At 39.5% G+C, this 23,466-nt stretch overlaps 1 protein-coding gene across 1 annotated transcript in view; it reads right to left on the reverse strand.

Annotated features, from left to right (window-relative positions):
- The window catches only part of Adgrv1 (adhesion G protein-coupled receptor V1), a 497,830-nt gene that overhangs the window by 383,228 nt on the left and 91,136 nt on the right, over positions 1-23,466 (reverse strand). The window contains exons 28-38 of the mRNA XM_021180004.1: positions 20,934-21,543; positions 17,808-18,023; positions 17,053-17,268; positions 16,030-16,274; positions 14,609-14,790; positions 13,092-13,903; positions 10,529-10,738; positions 4,102-4,232; positions 3,459-3,558; positions 1,962-2,141; positions 1,276-1,439 (exon numbers count right to left, since the gene is read on the reverse strand). Coding sequence (XP_021035663.1) covers positions 1,276-1,439; positions 1,962-2,141; positions 3,459-3,558; positions 4,102-4,232; positions 10,529-10,738; positions 13,092-13,903; positions 14,609-14,790; positions 16,030-16,274; positions 17,053-17,268; positions 17,808-18,023; positions 20,934-21,543 — 3,066 coding nt within the window. The remainder of the gene's footprint in view (positions 1-1,275; positions 1,440-1,961; positions 2,142-3,458; positions 3,559-4,101; positions 4,233-10,528; positions 10,739-13,091; positions 13,904-14,608; positions 14,791-16,029; positions 16,275-17,052; positions 17,269-17,807; positions 18,024-20,933; positions 21,544-23,466) is intronic.

Here is a 23,466-nt window from a genome sequence, read left to right on the forward strand (position 1 = left end):
ATGTATATGTGTGTGTTTCTGTGTATGTAGTGTCATGCATGTGTATATAATATGTGTGTGTGCCTGTATTTGTGTGTGTGTGTGTGTGCCTGTGATGAGTGTATGTGTCTGTAGTGACATGTATGTGTGTGTAGAATAGTATAGGTATGTGTATGTCTGTGTAATATAGTGCATGTGTGTTTATGTGTACGTGTGTGTAGTGTACTGTATTTACTAGTGTGTAATTCATAACATTAACAGATCAGGCATTTACCATGGTTGTGTAGACATTTTGTCAGGTCCTGTTACACAATGACATGATAGCACCTTTCGTTATTGAATCTGGAGTTCTCATGTTGCAATGGTCCACAATGCAGTGGAAATAATAACCTCACAGGGCATATAGCTTAAATATTTAATAATCTTGTAAAGCTGAGAAGCCTCTGAATAAAAGCCATACAATTGAACCAGCAAATACCAAATAACAGAAATGTATTTCAAGTATATAGTCATTCGCACCACTTCTATATGCCCCACTGTCTTTATACTTTCTGTTCACAGTATTCTTTCCAGGGCCTCCCAGAAGTATATTTACATAGTGGAACCACAAACTCCCCAAACACAACATTTCATGGTGCAAAAACTCATTTAAGGAGCAATGTCAATCACTGCTGGTTGCATTAAGCTGGACCAAAACTTTGTTTTCTACTATCAGCCCTTAGAGAGTTTCCAGTCCCTAATTTAACTAATCTCACCCAAAAAAACCATGATCTACATGAACCTGTGGGTCTGGTGAATCCTTGGGCATTAAAATGGAATTAAAATGGAACCTCTTAGGCCAGAGCGACTTTATAGAAAACTGTCCTAAGGAAATTATCTCTCACTCAATGTTTCTATAATAAAAACACAACAGCAGGCTGGCAGATCTAAACCAAATGGAAACTCCCGGGTGGTTAGAAGTTAAAGAAAAAATAATCAGGGGAAGCCATAACCTGATCTAACGCCACCAGCAGAGGAGACGAACCAAATAGACTCTTAAAATCTCTAAACATCATAGAGTTTTCAAGTTTTGAAGAAAGTTTACAAATATTAAAGATAATAGTATTTAATACAGAGACAAGCAAAAAGTATATAATCGTAGTCACCGTGAAAACTGCTACTTTTAAATGCAAAGTTGTTAGAAATCTCTAAGTACATTTTACAGTTTATATTATATGTAAATTAGTCTATCAACTTCTGCTCTCTGTGTGATCATTTGGGTTGAATATAAGATCGTGGAATAACATAAGCGTTTACCTCGAGGACAGTGATACTGATAGCTGCTGTTGTTTCCCCTTCCTCTAAAACCAGAAAGCCCAGCACAGGGACGAAGTCAGACTCTGGCTCTGCTAGGTTGCCTTCTGTGTTGTTTTTCAGACTTACTATTCCAGGAACAGTAGCATATGTGACATTGATGGCTCCTAGAGGAATTCGTGTTTTTAAAGAACCATGATTAGCCACACCTTTAAAACTGTGACGTCTTTCCTTTTATTTTCAGTCCCATCAGTGGTCCTCATGCTGCTGTATCCTTTCTCATGGACCAGCACGGTGATGTCCACAGTTATGAAGACACAGATGCCTGCCTCTGGACTTGTTTCAGTACAGAGTGAAAGTGGTGATGTAGTACTTTTAAGCCTATGCTCAGAGAGCCCAGTATAGAAAACCCACATTCACCGAGCCTAGCCTAGAGACCCCATCACAGCCTACTACCTCTGAGACTCAATGGCTGTTTGGTACACAGTCTTTCTGTGAAATCAGATAATTCCTTTAATTTAAAAAAAAAAAAAGATATTACAAAATACTGTGCTAAACACCATCCTCCTTTGAGGATTTGTATTACCAATGGTTTCATATACACAAACATATTTTTTAAATTAAAAACAGAATTTTAAAGGTCCTTGCCTAGAAACCCCATTCAGTACTTACTCCAGGGAAACACAAACCTAGAGATCCGAACTCTCTGTTGACGAAGAGCTGAATTGTTACGTTAGCCTCCTGGAGCACAACAAATCGTGAGGAGAGAGCAAAGTTTAAAACACCGTGTGGCTCATCGCTGGCTTCCACTGTCAGCACAGCTGCATATCCCTGGGCATCAAGTAGAGCAACTCCTGCTGGCGACACTCCTAAAATTCAGGGAGCCCATCAGGAACCCAGGGAGTCTCTTCAGCAGCTTCAAAATTCTTAAAGCACTTAGCATGTTGACGGAGCACATGAGAACCAGTCAGCCCTCCTGCCACTCCCAGAAATGCTCAGGCTGACAAGCCGTCTACATCCCACTCTCCCTCCACACAGCAGCACGTGGATTCTTCTAACGTGGATGGTATTAACACTACTGAGTATATTGACTGTGTGAATTATAGAATTAATAAACAGGAAATAACTACCCAAGCAATTTGTTCAAAAATGACTGAATTTATCTGTAAACAGTAATTGGTTCAAAATCTAAATTGGTTTTCTAACAGAAAAACAAACTCAAAATTTTTATGTTTGTAAATGTGTGGGTTTTTTTTTTTTTTTTTTTTTTAGCAAATGACTATCTAATATGTCAAGTACATGTCACCCAGCGCATTAGGCTATGGCAGGAAGAACACGAGTTTGAAGATAACTCAGGCTACATGTACAGTAAAGTTGAGGCCAGCCTGGCTACATAGCAGGACCTTGTCTCAGAAAATTTACCTCTGTATAAAAGTGGCAAAACATTTTAAGTCTTTCTTTAGTATTTGTTTGTGTATGAGTGTGGCTGGTTTCGTGTGTGTGTGTGTGTGTGTGTGTGTGTGTGTGTGTGTGTATGTGTGTGTGTGTGTTGTGATGGTGCCCATGTGAACATCCATGAGTGTAAATCCCCTCCTTCTTCCCTCCTTGTGACAAACTTTTTTGTCGTTTGCACTCTCGCTGCCAGACCAGCTGGCTCCACCTCCCACTCAGCAGCAGGATGCTTGGACTTACAGATATGTACAAGCATGTGCAGCTTTGGATACTGGGTATCTGTGCTAGAGTCTTCAGTCTCACAGCAGGTGCAATACCTGCCGAGCCATCCCCCCAGCCCTGTGGAGCAGAGCTTCTACAGAAGGACTCTATAGAGTACTTTTCCACAGCCCATACAGACCAGTGTTCATATGCCAGCCTAGGAGCGTTTTCAAGCTAATATTTCTGTGGGGTGTTTAATATTTAAAGTAGCACATTATCAAAGAAAGAATCTCACTTTGTAGTTCTGGATGGGCTGGCACTTACAATGTGAACCCAACCTCACAATCCTCCTGCCTCAACCTTCTGAGCATGGAAATCACAGATGTACAGCACTATGCTAGCTGCAAAGCAACTCTCTTTTAGTTAGCATATACCTACTTCTTAGACACAGGGATAGGAACTAGCTCCTTTCATTTCTTTCTTGTCTGAAATGAAAACAGCAAAGAAAAGTTCAAAAGGAAAGTCTAAATTACCTTGGGTCTTGACATCATACAGAACAACCTGGTATACTTCTTTCTCCTCAGGAATATTGTCATCCAACAAATGTACAAATATTGTTTTATTCAATGTACCCTATGACAAACAGAGAGAAATACCATACTTGTATTTTTACTGCACATAACCTATACCCTGCTTTCATTTCATATACTTATAGTGTGCAGTAAAACTTAGCTTCCTTTGAATCAACATTATCTTAGAGATTAACAGAAACCATTGGCTTGAGATACCAGGTTTAAAGTACTAACTCGACATTTTGACTGCTGAGTCAATCAGTTTAAATCTTAGCCATGACTGGTGTATATGAGAAAGCAGTAACACAAAGATATCTCTGTATGAGTGATGAAAGAGAAAAATGAGAAGAGAGGACACTAATGGCACAGGGTTCCAGTTATTATACGCTCAACCTAGTACAGGAAATGACAGCCGCTGGGCTTTGGCTCTATATCAAAGCAGGAGAAGTGAAGACAAAGGTTGAATACATCAAATGAAGAGCCTAAGCCAGGAAGGTGTAACGTGAGCACACAGATAGTCAATACAATGCAGTGGCCTTCATTTTCTACCCTGTCTTCCTCGAGATGCTGCTTTGTACGGAAAAGCTTTTCTTCATGGTGTTACCTCAGAGAAGAAAAGTTGGCCCGTAGAGTTAACAAAATTGACTTCTAGATTTTGTCCAACAACTTTCCAGTTGACAGTGACATTTCCTCGACCTGGGGGTGTTCTTACCACATGGAACTGCAACATTTCTCCTGCAAGGGAGAGAATACAATTAACAAGCACTTAATGGGGGTGAACTTTATGTTCAAAGTTAGCAAAACCCAAACTCAAGCATGCCTCTGTTCCGGGTCCTTTTCCAAGAACATAACAGAACACTTTGTTATGTTGTGAATTTTTTTAGCATGTGAATACACATGCTTGCCATTCATTAGTGCAGAGAGGTCCTACTTCCAAAACCTTGCTGTGGGTAGACCTTCAGGATTACAAGATGCGTTACAAAAGACTCTCATGGGGGCGAAGCAGCAGGAAAAGTGGGAAGGAAACATGTCAACACGCCAAAGCATGCACCAGACCACACACAGGGGTTCTGTAATGTCAGCCACAGTCAAAACTATAGGGACACAGTGAACTCTTCCTTCATTTCCCCAAAAGACACAAACTCCTTATACGAGGAGGCAATGTGATTTTACACAATGCATGCAAAATAATGCTTACAGATACCTGAAAATCACATTTGTTTAGGTTGCAACTTACATATACCACCATGGAATTGTTTTATAAAAGGAGATACAAGGAAAGGTGTCCATCGGCTTCTACCTGTAACTTTCCTATGGTTACATTAGCATTCCCTAATAACTGCATAGTTATTTTCATTTCTTGACTCTTAACAACATGTAACGTTTTATAAAAATGAAGAAGATTATTAGAGTCATTCCTTTCACATTATTAAAAGAGAGAAAGAAGGAACTTGTAGCTATGCTGGTGGCTTTGTGGCTTCCTAACTCTTTACTCAAATTGCTAATTCTGCATAATTATAAACACAAGTTACAATACACTATGAATAACCTCATTAGAGTTATGAAGACATGGCAAGTAGTATTTTTTAAAAGCGTTCAGAACACATCATTATTTGCAGTTTGTAGCACAAAAAAGAAGCTGAAATCCACAAGTACACACTCATGTAAGATGCCATTTTAAAAATAGTTTTGTGTATATTAGTTATCTTTCAACACTTTTCAAACAAGAGTAAAATAAAATATAAACGCCATGTTCTAATATTCTTTTCAAACTAGTGCATTTCTAAACTTCTAAACATAGCTGACCTAAACAAGGACTTCTTTCTTTCTTTCTTTCTTTCTTTCTTTCTTTCTTTCTTTCTTTCTTTCTTTCTTTCGTTTACTTTTGGAAATGCTGGGAAATACCCCACCCCACCCCTGGTATATGCAGGCCTTATACATGCTAGGGGAATGCTCAGACAATGGGCTACAGCTTCAGACCTCAAATTAGTACTTTTAATAGAATTTTTTTTAATTAAAAGGCTATGACTCAATTCATTTAAAGAAAACTTAAAATTATGAGGGAAACAAAATAATAAGTCTAAACACAAAATTTGAGTAAAATTAATTATTTGGAGACAGTGTAGGAACTATCAGAAGTTAAAAACACCAGAAATATTTTTAAATACACATTAAGTATTTAATACAAATGTATTTAGTCATAATTAGTTTCTAGACTATGCCTTTGATTGTTTTCTTGTTTAACACATGGGGATGGCTGATCATGAAGAGAGTACTTCAAAGAATGAAGAGTAGCTGTGAGTACACACTCAGACATCATCACCTGCACATCATTGCATGTGTTTACATTTGCATAATCCACAGGAACTAAAACAAACACGAACTCCTAGAGCCCCTCTTGTATGCCGCACAGAGTGCTTCTTACAGAGCACATCTGTACTGAAGGCAAGGGAAGATTTTTGCAGTTATCAACACACTTCACGGGCAGTGTCAGGGACTGACAAGGTTTCAAAATCACAAAAGCTAACACTAATTCAAAACTACTGGTTATTTAATGAAGTACACAAAACACAAAAAGAGCACAAATGGAAAAAAGGAAAAGGCCAGGTTCATGATTGTCCATGCTGAAGGAGATCCTGTATGCATAATAAAAGCTGGGATTGTAAATTTGTATACAAAGACTTGGGGAAAAGACACCGTTCTGTAATAAAGATAAAATAAAATGTACAGAAGAGGAAGACAGTAAAAGAAAAATTCCTTGAGCCTGCCTCATGTGAGATACTCAGCTTCTAACACTGCTCTGTAGCTTTCTACCATAGAAATTACTTGTCTACAGAAATACGGCTTAAAGATGGCCATTCGATGCCCATACAGAAGTAAAAGGCACTTCTCCCCCATATAGTCTCACAAGTCTTCGGAGTGTTTATCCTGTCAGGAGCAAGAACAACATGAATACTTTTCTAAGCTATAATGAAATCGAAGAACCTGGCTCTGCATCTTTCAGGAAGAAGCCCAAGAGCCATCGAAATTGCCCCTTAGGAAATGTACAGCAAATTCCCGAGGCAACCTTCATAAGGCTGCACTCAAAAAACAGACACAGGAGAAGGAAAAACCAGACCTATTGCCTTCCCAGTCTGCAAAGGACTGGAGGCAAGTCTGAGAGAGAACATGCTCTGATTTTCAAACATAAACATTTGCTGGGGTCAGGAACCACCTTCCCTATCTTGGTGAGGCATGGCTCCTCTTGCCCCTCACCCACCAGGGGCTGTGCATCACTGGGAAAATCATCTGATATGAAGTTCACAAGCCAACTTAAAGTGGGGGGACACATATGGTGAGGGTGATTGCATGTTTATTTTGAAAATCATTTTAAAGATAAAGTTGAAGACAATCTGTGGTGGGATACAGAATATTCTCATTAAATAAATATGTTGATTACATGAAATAGAGGAATCCTGCTTTCCACTACTGTAACTCCAGAAATGAATCCTAGATCCTGAAGTTTTATTCTGAAAGGAAAGATGATTGTGAGAACTACACATCACCCTCATAAATCTATAGTTACAACCCAAGTTTGCTTTTTCTCCCCCAAGAAATCCATTGGATCTCCAAACTGTGCTGTTTATTTTATTATTTTATTTTATTTTATTTTATTTTATTTTATTTTATTTTATTTGTGACTGTTGTTCTTGCTGATTGTTATTTAACGATAAGATCCTTGAAATTCAGTGGGATTATGGTGGTCTTTCCTCTTCAAGCATAGCAATTCCCAGTGCTCAAACATGCTCAACTGTCTGATCCGCAAAGGCAGAGCTTAGAAATCCTGTGTGTTCTGCTGACTTTCCTAGATCCATCTCCTCTTCTCTTCTCCCAGTGTCATCTGAGGGATCACACGGTGTGCTCCGTAGAGTGTATTTGTTCCTTCAGCATCTGCTCTGACTTGGTGGCTGGCCATGGAACAGGTCACTGGATATCAGTCTACACCAACACTTAATTCCTAAGAGCCTTCCTTAAGTCTGTGAGACCATACTCAGAATGTGGGTTTTCTGACTGGATTTAATTGCTAATTCATTGAATTTAATTATTAATTCCTCTTCTTTTTATTTGCTGATGACATGTGACTGTCAGAAACTAAAACAATCAAAATATCTTTTCAGGTGAAATTCATTCATCTCTAAAAGGTCCCAGTAGCCAGGGTGTACCTTTCTCTAAGATGCTAGTGCCCCTTCAGGGCTCCTCCACACACTATTCCTACCACTACTTAAGCACCCACAGAATTACTGATAGGACATAATTGTTTTAAAATTGAAAACCGGTAAGTGGATGTTGGGTGTCTATACACGCTTTAACACATATTTTAATTAAATCTCTAAGAATTTCATACATTGTATTCTGGTTGTATTTGCTCCTCGCCTATATTTCCTCCCAGGCCCACCCCCATCATAGCTCACTCACCTTTGTATCTTCTTAAAAAAAAAAATAATCTAGCAGAGCATGGAAACACATGGCTATAATCCCAGAACTCAAGAGGCTGAAGCAGGTGAATCTCTATGAGTGTGTAGCCAGCCTGGTCTACAGAGTGAGTTCTAAGATAGCCAGTGCAACATAGCAAACTGAGAGAGAGAGAGAGAGAGAGAGAGAGAGAGAGAGAGAGAGAGAGAGAGAGATTGAGACCAACAGACAGATGGGAAAGCCATGAAGTCCAGTCAGTGATGGCGATACACTGAGTGTGTGACCATTCAGTAAAGTGTGGTCTACCTACCAGGGAACACAACCATAAAAAAGACTGATTCATCTTCTTGAAGCAGGGGTGGGACTCACACCCACCTCTCCTCCTCCTGATGATATTTTAGCTGACATGTGGAGGAGTCCTTGTGGAGGGCTTGAAGCTGTCACAACCAGTGTGGGTTCACACATGCCAGGACACACTTCTGTTCAGTTTTCTACAGCCTCAGACTCTTAGAATCTTTCTATTCACTGTGCCATGGTGATCCCTGAGACTTAAGGAAAGGAGTGCCATACAGATGCCCCATTTAAGGCTGAGCATCCAGAAATCTCTTACTCCACATGCCTTGACCAGCCGTGGCTCTCTGTATTAATCACAGTCCAGTGCCAACAGCAACTTCTCTGAAGAGGGTTGAGATATGGACTCATCTATGGGTATAGCAACACATCCCTGGGAGCTCATTTGGTACTGAGTGCACTGAGCAGAGTAATAGTACGCTCCACCCGAAGAGCAATGACCTACGTAGCCACAGTTTCTTTGTCCTGATGTTGGGACCAGATATGGGACCATTATCACAGAAAGGATGAAACTATCATAAACTTTCCCATCTTCTTGTCACAGACCAACAGCAGAAACTTTAGGCAGAACTTGGGTTAACTTGATACCCACACTGGGTGGCTAAATTACTTAGTCATTTTAGACACTTGCTTCTGCTCCCATCTCTCCCTTCATTCTGCCATAGCTGCTGCTTTTGATTGATGGTTTTCTCCTATGGGTATCTATTTGTGTTCTTTTTGCTCCTGGGTCTCTTCTGCCCTTTCTCCTGTCACAAAATCTTTCTTTCCAGCACCTTAGCCTGCTGTTCCACATGGCTCCATCCTGACCATTTGCTTTTCCTCTCAGTCCAAGACATCCACGAAAATCCAACTTACATTGCTAACTAGAGGTAGAGCAAGGTTCTCTTTCCCAGTTCCTTTTTTCCAAATAGGCAGCACTACTTAGATGTATTAATCCTACATTGAAATCACTTCAGATGTTTACAGTGTCCTCCACTGTCAGGTTCTACAGAGGACACAGGCTTTGGATTGCAGTACCGTGGAGGTGAAGGTCCATTGTTGACCTCAAGTGCCATCTCTTTATTTCAGAGTGTGTGATATCCTACACTAGACATCACACGGAGCTGCCGCTAACATACAGAAATGATGGGAGTGGAACCAGCACCCAGGTGACACTCCAAATGCTTGTCAACATTATTAAGGAGTCCTGTGATGGTGTTTTAATTTACACTACAAATAGCTTTTGATAGCGATTTGTCTTTACAGTAGGCTTATGACAATTTATCAGTTACTTTTATTCATTATTGGACTGACAAGACGCAAATCTAAACCATTAACAAAAGCAATGAGTGTCAGTGAAGGGCTCGCACGTTTAGATAAGTTCAGCAAACTTGCAAGTTGAAAGGATGCAGTAAGGAGACAGCAGGTGCACACTGACTACCATGCGGTAAGTTGCCGGCACAGACACTCACAAGATCCTTGGCCCTATCATGTCCTTTAACCTGTGTGTGAGCTTTGTGCTCTCCTCTGAAGAGATCCACATATGTGAGCCATATCATTTTCATCTCTTATGTCCTTAGCATAGAATTATTTTAAATACAGGATTCAAATTATGTGGTGAAGGACATTCTGTAATGTTTCATTAATTTCAAAACAGTTTTTCTTTTTCAAAGATACCATCATCGTTATATTTGAATCAAACAAAACAGCCTTTTGCTGAGACAGAATGCCAGGAAATTGTAGTGTTTAAAACAAACACTATATCAGGCCTTCTAGCATGGCACAGTATTCATAAAACACAGTAAACTACAAAACTGAGGGTAAAATAATCACCAATTATGAATATTTTCACTGATGTCCAATATTTTGCTGTGCAAAAACAAATTACACATACTACACTTGGCAAAAACTGTACTTAGCACTTGGAATTCTCAGCTCACTTCCTGAAGACCTCTGATATATGGACTGTGTTGTGATTTAGCAGAGAAACCCAAGCCTTCCCACATGGAGGCACCCAGCACCCCCAGAAGTGGGAATCGTATCTGTAAGCTAGGTCACAGAATCTGTGAGGCTCATACATCTAGTTAAGCAGTGCATACCAGTGATCCTCTGCTAAACAGAGTGCTACGCAGATCAAAAACACAGCTCAACAAGAAAAGGAAGAAAAATACAGATGTTTCAGAACATGAGACAAAGAATCACATCTGTGCATATAAGAAAGACTGTGTTCAATAACAAACGGAACCCACCTTCATGGCCTATGACAGATCTGGAAGCTGTCTGAAAGCTGACAATTCCTGCCACATTGTCGTTTGCCAAGATGTGGACTGTCACAGTGTCTGAGCTGGGCAGGATTCTGCTTCCGCCCTCTGTGGCTACCAGACGGACAAGGATGCTTTCATTGTCCTCTGGCTCAGAATCATCCAAAATGGTTAAAGTGGCCATCTTTTTGGTTTCACCTAGAACATGTTAAAGGAATTAAAAGTTAAATCAGTGAAACACCAACCTGAAAGTCTAAAGGTAACCTTTAATTTTAAAAGGTAAGTAAAAATGTGTTAATTATAACAGTTTAGCGCTGTGGGCAGCCATGTCAGCACCGCATCAAACTGTGTGCATGTTACTCGTTTTCTTAAATTCAAGGCGCTATAAAAATCTCAGTGTGGTCAGGCTATGGAGAAGACATTGAATAGCAGAAAGTCAGTGAGGACAACTATTTCCAAGACTCACGGTTTACTCCCTGGTCTTTGTCAAAAACAATACTCGACCTAGGAAAGAGCTCTGAAGTCATGTTTACAAGTAGTTCCCATAGGGCAAATGTAATCTCATTTCTATTCCCATTTCTGTGAATAGTGTCGGCCATCCCTACGTCTTCCTCACACGCCACTGGCACCTGTGCAACAGTAATCAAATGGCACAGAGGAACAGCACATTCTAGCTGAGACAGCAGCATGAGAACGGTTGGTTTGGGGAAGATGGTTGAAGAGGCAGCATCATACTTTCCAGTATTGCATGAAAAAAAAAAAAAAAAGAGACAATGGAGGACCACAGTGAGTGAAGAGGGGCAATATCTGACACAGTGCTCCTTTAGTCAAGAGAGTGCCCTCGCTCGGCAGTTCACCTGAGGGAGGCCCTATGTACTTCCCATCCATGTTCTAAAAGGGAGATGGAAAAGGAGGGACCACAAAGCATTGTGATAAGTACTTCAGGGCGAAGACTGCCTCAAGACAGTGTGGTTATCGTTTCTCCCCCTTATGGTTCTAGGCATTGAACCAGGAACCTTGATTTGAAACTGCGTATTATCTAATAATCTAAGCTAGCTAGAAAATAAAGTCCATTTTGTGTGAAGCTGAAGTTCTAATTCAATATAATAATGTATATAATGAAGTTGCTTTACATGATATGGTCCTTTATATTTATCTAAGCCATGATAAATTTATCTATAACTTTTATCTCTTGTTTTTATAACTTTAATCACCCCCCCATATTGTTACACTATTGTTACTTTCAAACAGGGGAAAATGTCACCACTCCCCAGCCACCTCCTGCCATCACTCACTCGGGATTCAGCCTCTTTCCCACTCCCTGTGTGCAGAAATGTTTTCCAGCATTTTATTCTTTTTCATTTTATTTTTTGAGACAGTCTATCTAACGGAGCCAGCATTGCCTCAAACTCAACATATAGCTGAAGACAGTGAACTCCTGCCCTGGGGGGTCTATCAGCTGAGTGCTAGGATAAGATGCAAATATTTCCACCTTGGTTTCCATGGTGCTAGGGATTATATCCAGGGCTTTGTGAATGCTAGACAAGCAAAGGACTGACAAAACTGCCTATCCAGTCAGCTTTAAGACACTTAAATTTTTTATTCTCAAACACAGTGTTTACTAGATATTCTTAAAGTCTGTTACATATATAGTTACTAGTTTCAAAAAGTATGGGCATTAAAATATAAACAAATACAATTAATTGCTCTGGGGCATAGAATTGTTAATAATTAAAAACTTTTATCCAGTGTATATTCTGAGATTCTTATAAATATGTGTAACTTTTTCAATCTGGAGTAAAAAAAAAATTAACTATGGGTTTTTCTAATTGTTCAATTCAGCATTTTAAAAAACCCCAACTAAAATTACCTTTCTTATACCAAGGTAAGCTATGAACTTCTCCAATTTTAAATACCATATCCAACTAGTGCTAAGATTGAGTATGTGATGACAGTCTTCATTAGACTCTCTTGGCTGTGTTCATACATCACTCATGAAAAATTCTGTGGCACTCTTCTACAAGTTTAAGAATATTGCCACAGTAAGTTAATCTATAGCAAAGAGCACCTTAAAATAAATACAATTGTCAAACTTCAGGCTACTTTTACTTAAAAATTTCACTGACATTCTATCCTACTTTATCTAGTACATTTGAAAACGTTATATTCTCAGGTAGCATTGCTCCTTCAACAGGTTTGTTTGTGAGTCCATAGCTCATTCCTGTAACTTTCCTTATAAAATAAGAACCTGTCTTGTGATTGCTTCTGACATATGAATGCCATAGTCATCATGCATAAAGGCATAAAATTTAGATGTTCCCTAAATGTCTTCTTTAAAAAATAAACTAAAAACATACATATACAGGTCATATGAGCCTATATCTGTTACTATAACCATTTATAAGCTGAATCACTATTGTTTGCAAAACTACATTGTATCTCTATACAAATAAGAATATGCAGGTAGATAAAGTATTTACGAACATCACCATGATATTGACTCTAATACCTTTAGCAAGAAATGCTGAAATCCATGTATAGCATGACTCACCTTCTGCAAAAGTAAGAACGTCTCCAGCACCCATAAAATCGAAACCTTCAGTAGCCGTTCCACCAACAACGCGCCATTCGACCATGACCTGCCCCAGGCTGCCTCCTGTCCTGTAGATAACTAGTTCCACAGAGGTTTGTGGCTGTTCCTGCACTTCCACACATAAGCCATCTTCCGAGGTATTGGGACTAACACTGTAGATAATGAATACTCCAAAGGCATCGCCATTCAGTCCTATGACCACAGCGGAAGTATTCGGATGTCCTATGGTTGGCTGGTTTTTAAAACTGTCTGAGATGTTCATAAGGTGAACTTCAAGGAGAGAAATTAGGAAACTTTCATCCGTCTCGGGAACATCGTCAGGAAGTACAGAAACAGTGAGATTTGCAAACTCATCACCTTCCAGTATCACAGCCCACTGTCTTGTCACAGGCTCGTAGTCACTACCAGCAACTGCCTGGCCACTGAAAAGAGAGGCCACCCTAGTCATGTTCTTCTTGTAGGTTTGGAAGTCAGAGCTGTTCACGGTTACGCTGACCCACGAAGTCATCCAGAAGCACCGAGGGCCCTCGGCACCACTGACAACTGAAAACGCTGAGCAGGCATGTTCTTTGAGACACAAAGTGGCACAGGTATACTGTGTCTCCTCCACTGCAGACACGTTCACCCAAGTTCTCAAGAGTGGGTCGGGCACCCCTTGAGTCGGTGATTCATAGTAGGATAACACATCTTCACCTTCCTCAATTGCACGAGCCACTACATCAATATCAGAAGTACTATAGCACAACAGCAGGCGACCAAAGTGTCCTCCGCTGAAATGTGTGGGCAGTGGGAAAGCGGTTAAGCACTCAGACTGATATGGGAACTGCACACACACAGAGAACAATGCTGATTGATTGTGTTTTTTGAGAAGTCTTTTCTTAGTAATATTTTAAACACTAGTACTAACACAACCTTATTTCTTAATTATGTTTGTCTTTCAACACTTTATCTTCTGGTGTCAACTATGCTGCCTAGTTTTCAACCAGGTAAGGCTTACTTGTACTCATGCTATGGAAATACTTTGCAAGTTAGGCAAGTTGTATCCATCTCAGAGTTCCCCAACCTAATTACAAAACTTTAACTATTATATTTCACACACAAAAAAAAATCAAACAAACAAACAAAAAACCAATGACAGCAAAAAGAATATATTTAGAGAGATGTAACTATTTTGCTACAGGTCCCTCAAGCCTCTCTGTTCTGTTCCTGAAGGAGGCCAGTGAACAATATTCCCTACAAAAGAAATGCAAGAAAATCATAACCTAAAACTCCACCCTTCACACATCTGAGTTTAAAAGCAAAAGGTCATCTTGATTTCACTCACTGTGATTGTCTTTCTGGCAGTACATAATCCAGCTAACGTATTATACCAAGCTATGGAGTAAGTTACAACAGTTGACAACATATGACTCTACATTGTTTAGTTAGAATAGGATCCCTCCCCAACCCACACTGCTACAGATGCAGCAACGTACCTTCTCCTGACAGTTATGTTAGCATAGGAACTTCTCTCGAGAGGCTCTTGGACACGAAAAACAGACTGAACAAAGGCTACTGAACCGTAAGGGTTATCATTGGCAGGAATAACAATATTTGCCACTCGATCTAACCCAATTGTACCTCCGCCAGAGGCAGCAGCTAGTTGCACCTGGACAACCTAAAAATATAGTGAAAACTTCCTTAACAGCATCCCAGTTCTGAGAAGAATGACGCAGGAAAATATCAAGCACATCCACATAATAATAAATTATTATGAAATGTAGGTGAGCCCAAAGAAACTGCCCAGTACACTCAGAAGTTAGCATATAACAAAATAATAAATGAGGAACTTTTAATACAAGAGCACAGTAATGCATAAGAAACACAAGATGCTCAAATCGCTTAGTATTTACTTAGTCATGAGAATCAGTTTTTTAAATTTGTCTTATTTTTAATTAAATTTTTTAATTTAAATAAGTTAATTTTTAATAATTAAATATTAAAATTTAAGTAAATTTAAAATTAAAGTAAGTAAATTTTTAAATTTAAATTAAAGACATAAATTTATGTATAGCATTGTAATAATATGACTTTCATAGCCAAAGCTTTTCTTATTTAGGAGAAATATTACGTATCCACTTAGGTGGCAAGTGAAAGTTTTCTGGGTTTCCCCCATACTATCTTAAATTTTAATTCTCAAGAAAAGTTTAAAGAATCAGTGTATAATGTTATTTACGTTTAGAAAGAAGAAAATATATTACATGTACTAGTGCATGGTTAATATTTTTAAAATGAATAATGGCATAATTAGCAATAAAAATAAATGTTATGGACTTCATATGCCCTTAAATAAAATTGTTATAAAAGGAATATGAGATCTAAACAATAATACTTAAATTTCATAAAATAAAATTATTCATAGTAATTTTAATGATTAGCTCATTTATTCTTATTTTCCACATTTCATTTTCATTACAAGAAACACCAGGAAAATGGACCTAGCGTGTTGGTTATAATAGTATAAGAAGAATGGGAAGGTGAGTCTGTGGAAAATCAAAATCTACACTTAGTTACAACTGGTTCATACTCAGAACAGGACAGAGATACAAGCCAGAATGATATGAAACAAATATTGCATAATTATGACATCTATGCATACATACATATATACATTCATACATACATAATCACTTAGCAGAAGTGTTCTAAAACACACCATAAATGCACACAATCTTAAACAGGCAAGCTTGCCTGTGCACTGTTTCTCTTTCTGTGTGTGTTATAAAACAACCTTTAGACTAGCAGTCTGGGGGAATCCCTGCAGACAGCATGCATTTGTCATTCTCACAGCAGCACAGGCACTCTACAAGACAAGGCACAATTTACAATGTCGTTCTATACTAGTCAGTCCTCTCACCTCTTCAATCTCCGGAACGTCGTCAGCCAGGACCTCTAACAACAAGGTTTGAATGGTTTCCCCAGGGGCAAAGGTCACATTACCTGAGACAACTCGCAGGTCGCCAGTAGCAAACTGTCCATTAATGATGGCAACCCATTGAACAGTAACATTGCCGAGTGTCCCAGAATTTCGAATTATTGGCACGTTTACCCTCACTGAGTTAAACTCAGGTTCCTCTACAATAAATTTAGTATTCTGAAAACCTGAAAAGCAGACAGAACAGTTGATTTTAGATACAACATGAAAATGTGACAAACTAAGACCAAGCTGGGGCCTCTGAGAAAAGAGACTCCCCCGCTGCACCCTAAGCAGTGGCTGCGATGTAAACTGGGCAGGACTGCCAATGTTTCCCTGTAATTTTTAATTCTGGTAAAAGCAGACTGTGGATGTCTGCAGGGGACAGGTTTGTGCCCAGTATGAGCTGAATAAGCCCAGAAAGTGCAGCAGCTGCTGCAGGGCCAACCTGGGCTACAAAGGGACACTGGGCTACTTTGATTCCTGACTGACATGCAGGAGAAGCTTAAGCAACCCAATGTGAGTAGAAATTGTGTTAACTTTTTAAAAGAATTATCTAGAAGTAAAAGTCAGGCAGACAGTCCATGCTTATCACCAGTATTGAAGAGGCTAAGACGGAATGTCAAGTTCCAGGACAACCCAATTGTCACAGGTAGCATGACACTGTCTCCCAAAGCTCAGACAAAGAATTTACATAACATATCTAGGAGCCAGTATTGACACAAAAGCAAACAGGTTTTGGGTATCTCCATGTTAAAAATGTGATGTCTTACTTCTTGGGTAGCCATTAACCTATGCCAGGAATCGTATGTGTAAGTAGTAATACCTCAAAAACAAAACAAAAACAAAAAAGAAAACCAAAGCAAACAAAAAAACCTCCTTTGTCAACTCCATCTTAAATAAAGTAAAGGTGACTTTTCTTTCTCTGACTTTCAGAGTAAGAGATAAACAAATTATTCTAGTTACCAAACAGTCCGTAGGGGTCATCAGAAGCCTCTATGGTAATGACTGCCTCTCTTAGAGGCCCCAGTGTGGCTCCGCCTGTTGTCTCATTTAGTAGCTGCACAAGAAAGGCTTCTTCCAGCTCAGGGTAGATGTCGTTAATGATATATATTGGCACAGCTTTCGTGGTTTCCCCTTCCAGCAAGACCACGTCTGAAGATGCTATACTATAGTCCTCACCTGCAAAGACCCATGGACGAATGTGAAAGCTTACTCCAGAGTAAACATTCCATACACCGGGGAAGTGATGGCCCATACTTGGAGAAAGAGTTCTGGAGGCTGTTTAGCTAGCCTTGTTTGAAAAAGAAGTCTTATTTCTCAAACGAAAAAAGTATATGTTTGATAACAGACAACTTCCTGTGTTCTCCTGTTCATTCCCACTCACACACCTAAAGATAATAACATTCTTCTGAGATATTCAAAATGCATGTATAAACACACACAAAAAGGAAGACAAAGAGAAAGCGGTAACTCCATTTTTTAAAAAATGTTGTGTGCATGGTGCTGTCAGAATAAAACAGAGCTAGAACTGTAATCTCAGTTGGGAAGACAAGCTGTCCAGCTGTTCAGAAGCCACAAGTGAGCATCCCCATCAACAAAGCTGGAGAGGCCTCACAAAACTGGGTCAAGTGCAGCTGCTGTGGACCACCCTAGGGATGGAAGGGGGACGTGCCTTACAGGGACACAACCTCACTGCTCCTCTCCGTGACTTTTCTTACCCGCTGCTGCAGTTATTGGCACAGCTTTAAACTTAACAGAAACATCTGCAAATGTTCCTCCAGTTCGAGTCACATTGATAATGGGTCCAACATGATTTTCTGCCACATGAACAGATGATGCAGACAGCTGCACAGTTCCAAATGCATCGTCATTGGCAACAATAACGAGATGGGCCACAGTCTCTACCTTAGGCCCAAGGCGTGGAGAATGTGGGACTGAAAGACATAAGAAGAGGCAATACAGCTAACAGCCATCAAGAATCCAACAGACTTCTCATTCTCTCCCCCTATTTATGTTTTTAACAGTTCAGATATGTATATCTATCAATCTTAATCTAAGCATTGAAAATACAAAAAGAAGGAAAATAGGAAATCTCCACTGTCTTTTAACGTATACTCTAGGAATTCAAAACATTATCAAAGGAACAGTTTTACTATAAGAATATTTTAATAAGCATTGAAGAAATTGATGATCCAAGTGTAATTAACTATCAAGTTATGTAGCATTAATCAGATATTAAGAGCCTACAGTTACACTATCATAATTAGGTCACTTGCACCATTGTTAAACAAAATTCTAACACAAAATTGAGTAAGAAGGTCTTTGAACCCAGAGTCTAAGTACAGCTGCGAACACTCTTCCCCTGTCTGTGTGGCGCATGTGGGACCTCATTCCCTCATCTTACTTGGATGCCTGCTATGAAGCTGTCCTCTCTCTCCCTCCCCCTGCGTTTCTTAGCACTTGGTAATAACCACTGTACTGATCTGTTCTTTGGAACAAACTTTCTAAGCTTCTACATAAGAAGTTGCAATGCTTATCTTTCTGTGCATGGCTTATTTCAATCATAGTATCTGCCAGTTCCATCTGTTTTGTTGCAAACACAATTCCATTCTTTGTGCAATTAATATGCACATGTCTTTTTTCTATTTATCTGCTGATATATTTGACTTGAATACATGTGTTGGTTAGAGTTACAGTTGCTGTGATTAAACACCACGACCAAAAACAACTTGAGGAGGTTTAGTTGGCTTATGCACCCCTAGGCATAATCCATTTACAGGAAGCCACGGCAGGAACTCAAAGCTGTTGGGAACCTGGAGGCAGGAGCTGATGCAGAAGCTATGGAGGGCTGCTGCTTACCTTGCACCTCATCGCTTGTTCAGCCCGCTTTCTTATAGAATCCAGGACCACCAGCCTAGGGACAGCATCAAGCACAGTGGGCTGGGCCCTCCCCCATCTATCACTAATTAAGAAAAAGCCTTACACCCAGATCTTATGGAGGCATCTTCTCAACTGAGCTTCTCTCAGATGACTGCGGCTGGTGTCACATTGACAGAAAACACAATATATTGGATATATTTGTATATATAAATAATATATTTGGATTACATGTATACATATACACAAACACACGTTTCTACAGATAATGACTTAATGTCACAAAGGGGTTAATAAAATAATCTATGATTTTATATTAGTACCTGTCAGACATAACCAAGAAATAAACTATAAAACTTCACATTCTCCTTCACTGTACAGTTCTCAGCGAGCCATGTGTAATGCCTGTGGTTATCCACAGGTGGGCACCCTCCTCTGAAAAGTCTTCTCATACTACTACCATTCACAAAACTTGGTGACTACATTCAAAGTAGTGAAGGCTTATCAGACCTTACACTAGTTTTTGCCTGAGTCTGTCTTGCCCTCTCCTCCCCTGCGCCCCATGGCTATGTTCGCTTTCGCCCTTTAGCCTGCATAACAGCTGCTCTTTAATGGTCCACAAATGGCACACTGACATCCCAACAGCACAAAGGTTCTGCACACATGCCGTCCTACTGACTGCTCCACTACTGAATGCTTACAGTAGAGCAGATGCCAAAGGACTTTTACATCTATCACCACTTGTAGTCCCCTAATATATCCACATTATGAATAAAATTTATTTACATTTCTATCATTTCATAATTATATAAGGAAAATGGAGCTTTCGAAGATTACTTTCAACAACTTATCATTATACATTGAAATGAGATTACCCAACTTCAGCATGGGCAATCCATGCTACTTTTAAGTGCAGTCAGCCATTTAGTTTTATTTCAATCTCAGCAAGTTGTAAACTGGTTGAATAACAGTATGTGCTTTATAATTCTTACATTAAAAGACTAATTGTTGAGTTCTATTTCAACTTCTTTGCTGTCACAACTGACCCTAAATCTATCTTTATAAAAGAGCAAAGATGTTTCATGAAAAAGCTGTTAACCTGAAGACTTCATGTCAGCAACTATAAATTGCCTTCTGTAATCCTTGTCTGTAATTAGTAAGGCTATGTCACCTTATTATAGTCTTAACCCAGGGAAGTCCAACAAACTTGCTGACAAGAGATCTTAATCCGTATGGCAGTATATTATAGGCTGCGGATCTTCGAACCTTACACCCCATCCCTTGTAACTCCACAAACTCAGTTCTTACAGGTGCACAGCCCTGTCTCTTCACCTTATACACATCTTTTGATTAGAAAATCTGTTAGAGGTGTACCAACATAACGTGGCTCACTGTGGTGCCACTTTACATGGAGCTATGTATGGGCACTTCGCACTGACTGCAAAATTAGTTCTAAGCAACAAAATGGCACTGGAGTCAGTTATATAATTATTACACACAAGTTTTTAAAATACTTTGGGGGCATGCGTGTCTTTTTAAAGTATGATTTCTAAGGAAAAATACACGCCTGATTTCCAGGTGTCTTAAAGAAAATCATTTACGAAGTATATGCTTTCAGAGATACTTAGAGCTAAAGAGATAGTTCAGTGGTTAAGAAACACTTGATGTTCTTGCAAAAGACCTGAATACAGGTCCAAGCATCCACAGGGGGCAGCTCACAACCAGCTGTAAGTCAAGTTCCAAGAGATATGGTGGCCTCTTCTGGCATCCTCAGGTACCTGCATGCATTTAGCATGCATGCGGTCAAGCACACACGAGCAAATTAAATAAATAAAGAGAATCATTTAAAGGTAGTTTTACTTACCTCTAATCTTACCTTCCTTATAGACTTTTCTGTTATATAAAGCTTTGGGTTTTCACTTCCATATGTTATCTCTAACAATAATAACACATTAATAGATACTTACTTGGGCGATTCTGTACTTTGTCTACTAACGAGGAATTGAAAAGTTCAATGAACACAGATTCTGACCGTTCTGGTTCAGCATCATCTAGGATTGAAATAGTGATTGTTGCCTCAGTCTGATTGGCTCTGAAAAGAGCCAATCCAGATGCTGATATGTAATCTCCTCCTTGAGTTGCTCTAGCTAAATTAGGTGGGAAATACGGTGGCTTTTCCATGTCATCTATGGTTGCATATGAGACTGCAACTTCTCCCATGAGGCCTTTCAACCTTATTATCGATAATGTGACATTCTGGGTTGCTTCTTCAACACTCATAGGTCTAGTTTTGTTAGGAAAAATGAACACCCCATAAGGATCATCACTAGCCAAAATTGTCAATGTGGCATTTGTAAGAACTCCCAAGGAGCCACTGGACACGTTGAGGATAGACACGGTGAGTGCCTTGTCTAGCTCTGGCTCTTCATCTGACAGTATCTCCACAGTGATAGAGGCAATCCTCTGCCCAGTCTCAAACGTGATGTTGCCAGATGTGATGGCAAGATCTCCATCTGGGTCCGAGTCTACCTTCCATTGCAAAGTCACTGGAGACAGGGCTCCTCGAGTCCGTGTGACCTGTGAAATAGTTGAGATTTAAAAAGAAAAACTGGCACACTGACTTAAGAATGTTAGTGTATAATGGTAGTGCCTGGGTAAATTCCAAACTTTCTTTAACTTGTTTTTCACCTTTTATTTTTTAATTTTCTAAGTTTTTAAGACTATAAAACTATTGAAGGTAGCGGCCGTACACAACCTACCCCTGAGTTGATAGCATATAAAAAGTGACAACAGGTGGAAAATCACAAACTAGAAGAATATATTCAGGTTCCAAGTAAACCACAGGTGTTATAATATATATATATGTATATATATACATATATATATGAGATCAAACATGAATGGTAAGGTAATTTATTATATTTATGCACACACAAGAAATACTCTTTATACTTATTGAAAAAGAGGCATCCTCCACTGTAAAAAACAGACTAGGAACATTTTCCAGAAAAGGCTATTTTCAATATATTTGACCCAAAGTACAACAAAGTGCAGTTAGAAGTACTGCTTTAATATATTAAGAACAAAAGCTTAAACATGTTCTGAAGAAATCATAATAATCATTTATTATATTTAAAATATCATTTTCAACTCAAAATAAAATGAGGCACTTATTTTACCAAAGAATCATCCTTTCTCAGAATTTTTCGTCCTAAGTTCTTTCTAAAGTTACTTGATTAATTTTACAGAAGATTATTCAATTATTTCAAAAGGACAAAATAAAATCTGTCATAAGCATACAGAAGGATGTGTTAGCATCAGTCTTCCTCATCGCTACATGGAAACGAGGAGACTGAGTGAGCTGTGGCTCCATTGAGTCATTTATCAATATATCCTCAGTCTGTGCTAGAACTCAGCAGGACAGGCACACGCGCGCACGCGTGCGCGCCCGCGCGCACACACACACACACACACACACACACACACACACACACGACTAAATAGTATTAATGTTAGTTTTACTATTCACAAGTATTTGGCATTCCCTTTTCTTCTATATGAGGTGGCACAGGGTCTCATGGACATGCAATTCACTTACAGATATTCAGAAATCCCTTCCCTCTCAGAATGCACATCTCTCAACCACTGCTCTTATGAAGGTAATCAATACTTGTTTCCTAAAGCAAGCAACAAGCCAGAGTCCTTTGCTGCCTCAGGGTGGATATACACCATAAAAGAATGACTTCCACACTTGTTCATTTGTTTATTGGTTTAGGGCAAGCCACAGTTAGAGTGTAGAGGACAGACGATGACTTTCAGGAGTCACTTCTCTGCCTCCACCATGTAGGCTCACAGTTTAAACTGGGGATGTCTGGCTTGCTGGGAAGAGTCTCGTTAAGTCCTCTCACTCTCTAGCCCACCTCCCCCAGGCAATGTTTCCTTGCACTAAGAAGCCACTGAGATTGTGAAGTGTTTGTTGCCACAGTCTATGAGAACTAATGCAGAAACCTGTTAAACAGAATTCTAGCGCAGGTCCATCATGAAAGGTAATGGCCTACAAGCCTCAGTTGACTGAAAACCTCTGGACTGGAAAGTTGAGCTGACTGATGACGGAAGCTTTGGATGAGGAGTTCCCTGCACCACACCTACTGGTTTCTAACACTCCACAGTGCACAGAAACAGACTTAAAGATAGACTCTTCATCCCCAAAGCTCCCCTTTTCCTTCCCATAAATCCTCAAGGCCCCACGCCACACACACAGTCTCCCTCGCATGTTTCCACGGCCCTTCATTGTTCCAACTAAAGAACAGTTCTCTTCTTCGGATGCCCTTCTGCTTTTGTTTTTTTCAAGTTGCCTCCAGGAATCCAAGTCAAACACAGTATATTCTCTAAAAGTAACAACATTCCACATAAATGCAACCACACATTACTGCTAAGTCACTAATCAGCAATCTACCCTACTGGCGTATAGACTCACTCTCAACCCCTACACAGAAGGGG

The sequence above is a fragment of the Mus caroli genome, chromosome 13 (genome assembly GCF_900094665.2).
Source record: "Mus caroli chromosome 13, CAROLI_EIJ_v1.1, whole genome shotgun sequence".
NCBI lineage: Eukaryota > Metazoa > Chordata > Mammalia > Rodentia > Muridae > Mus > Mus caroli.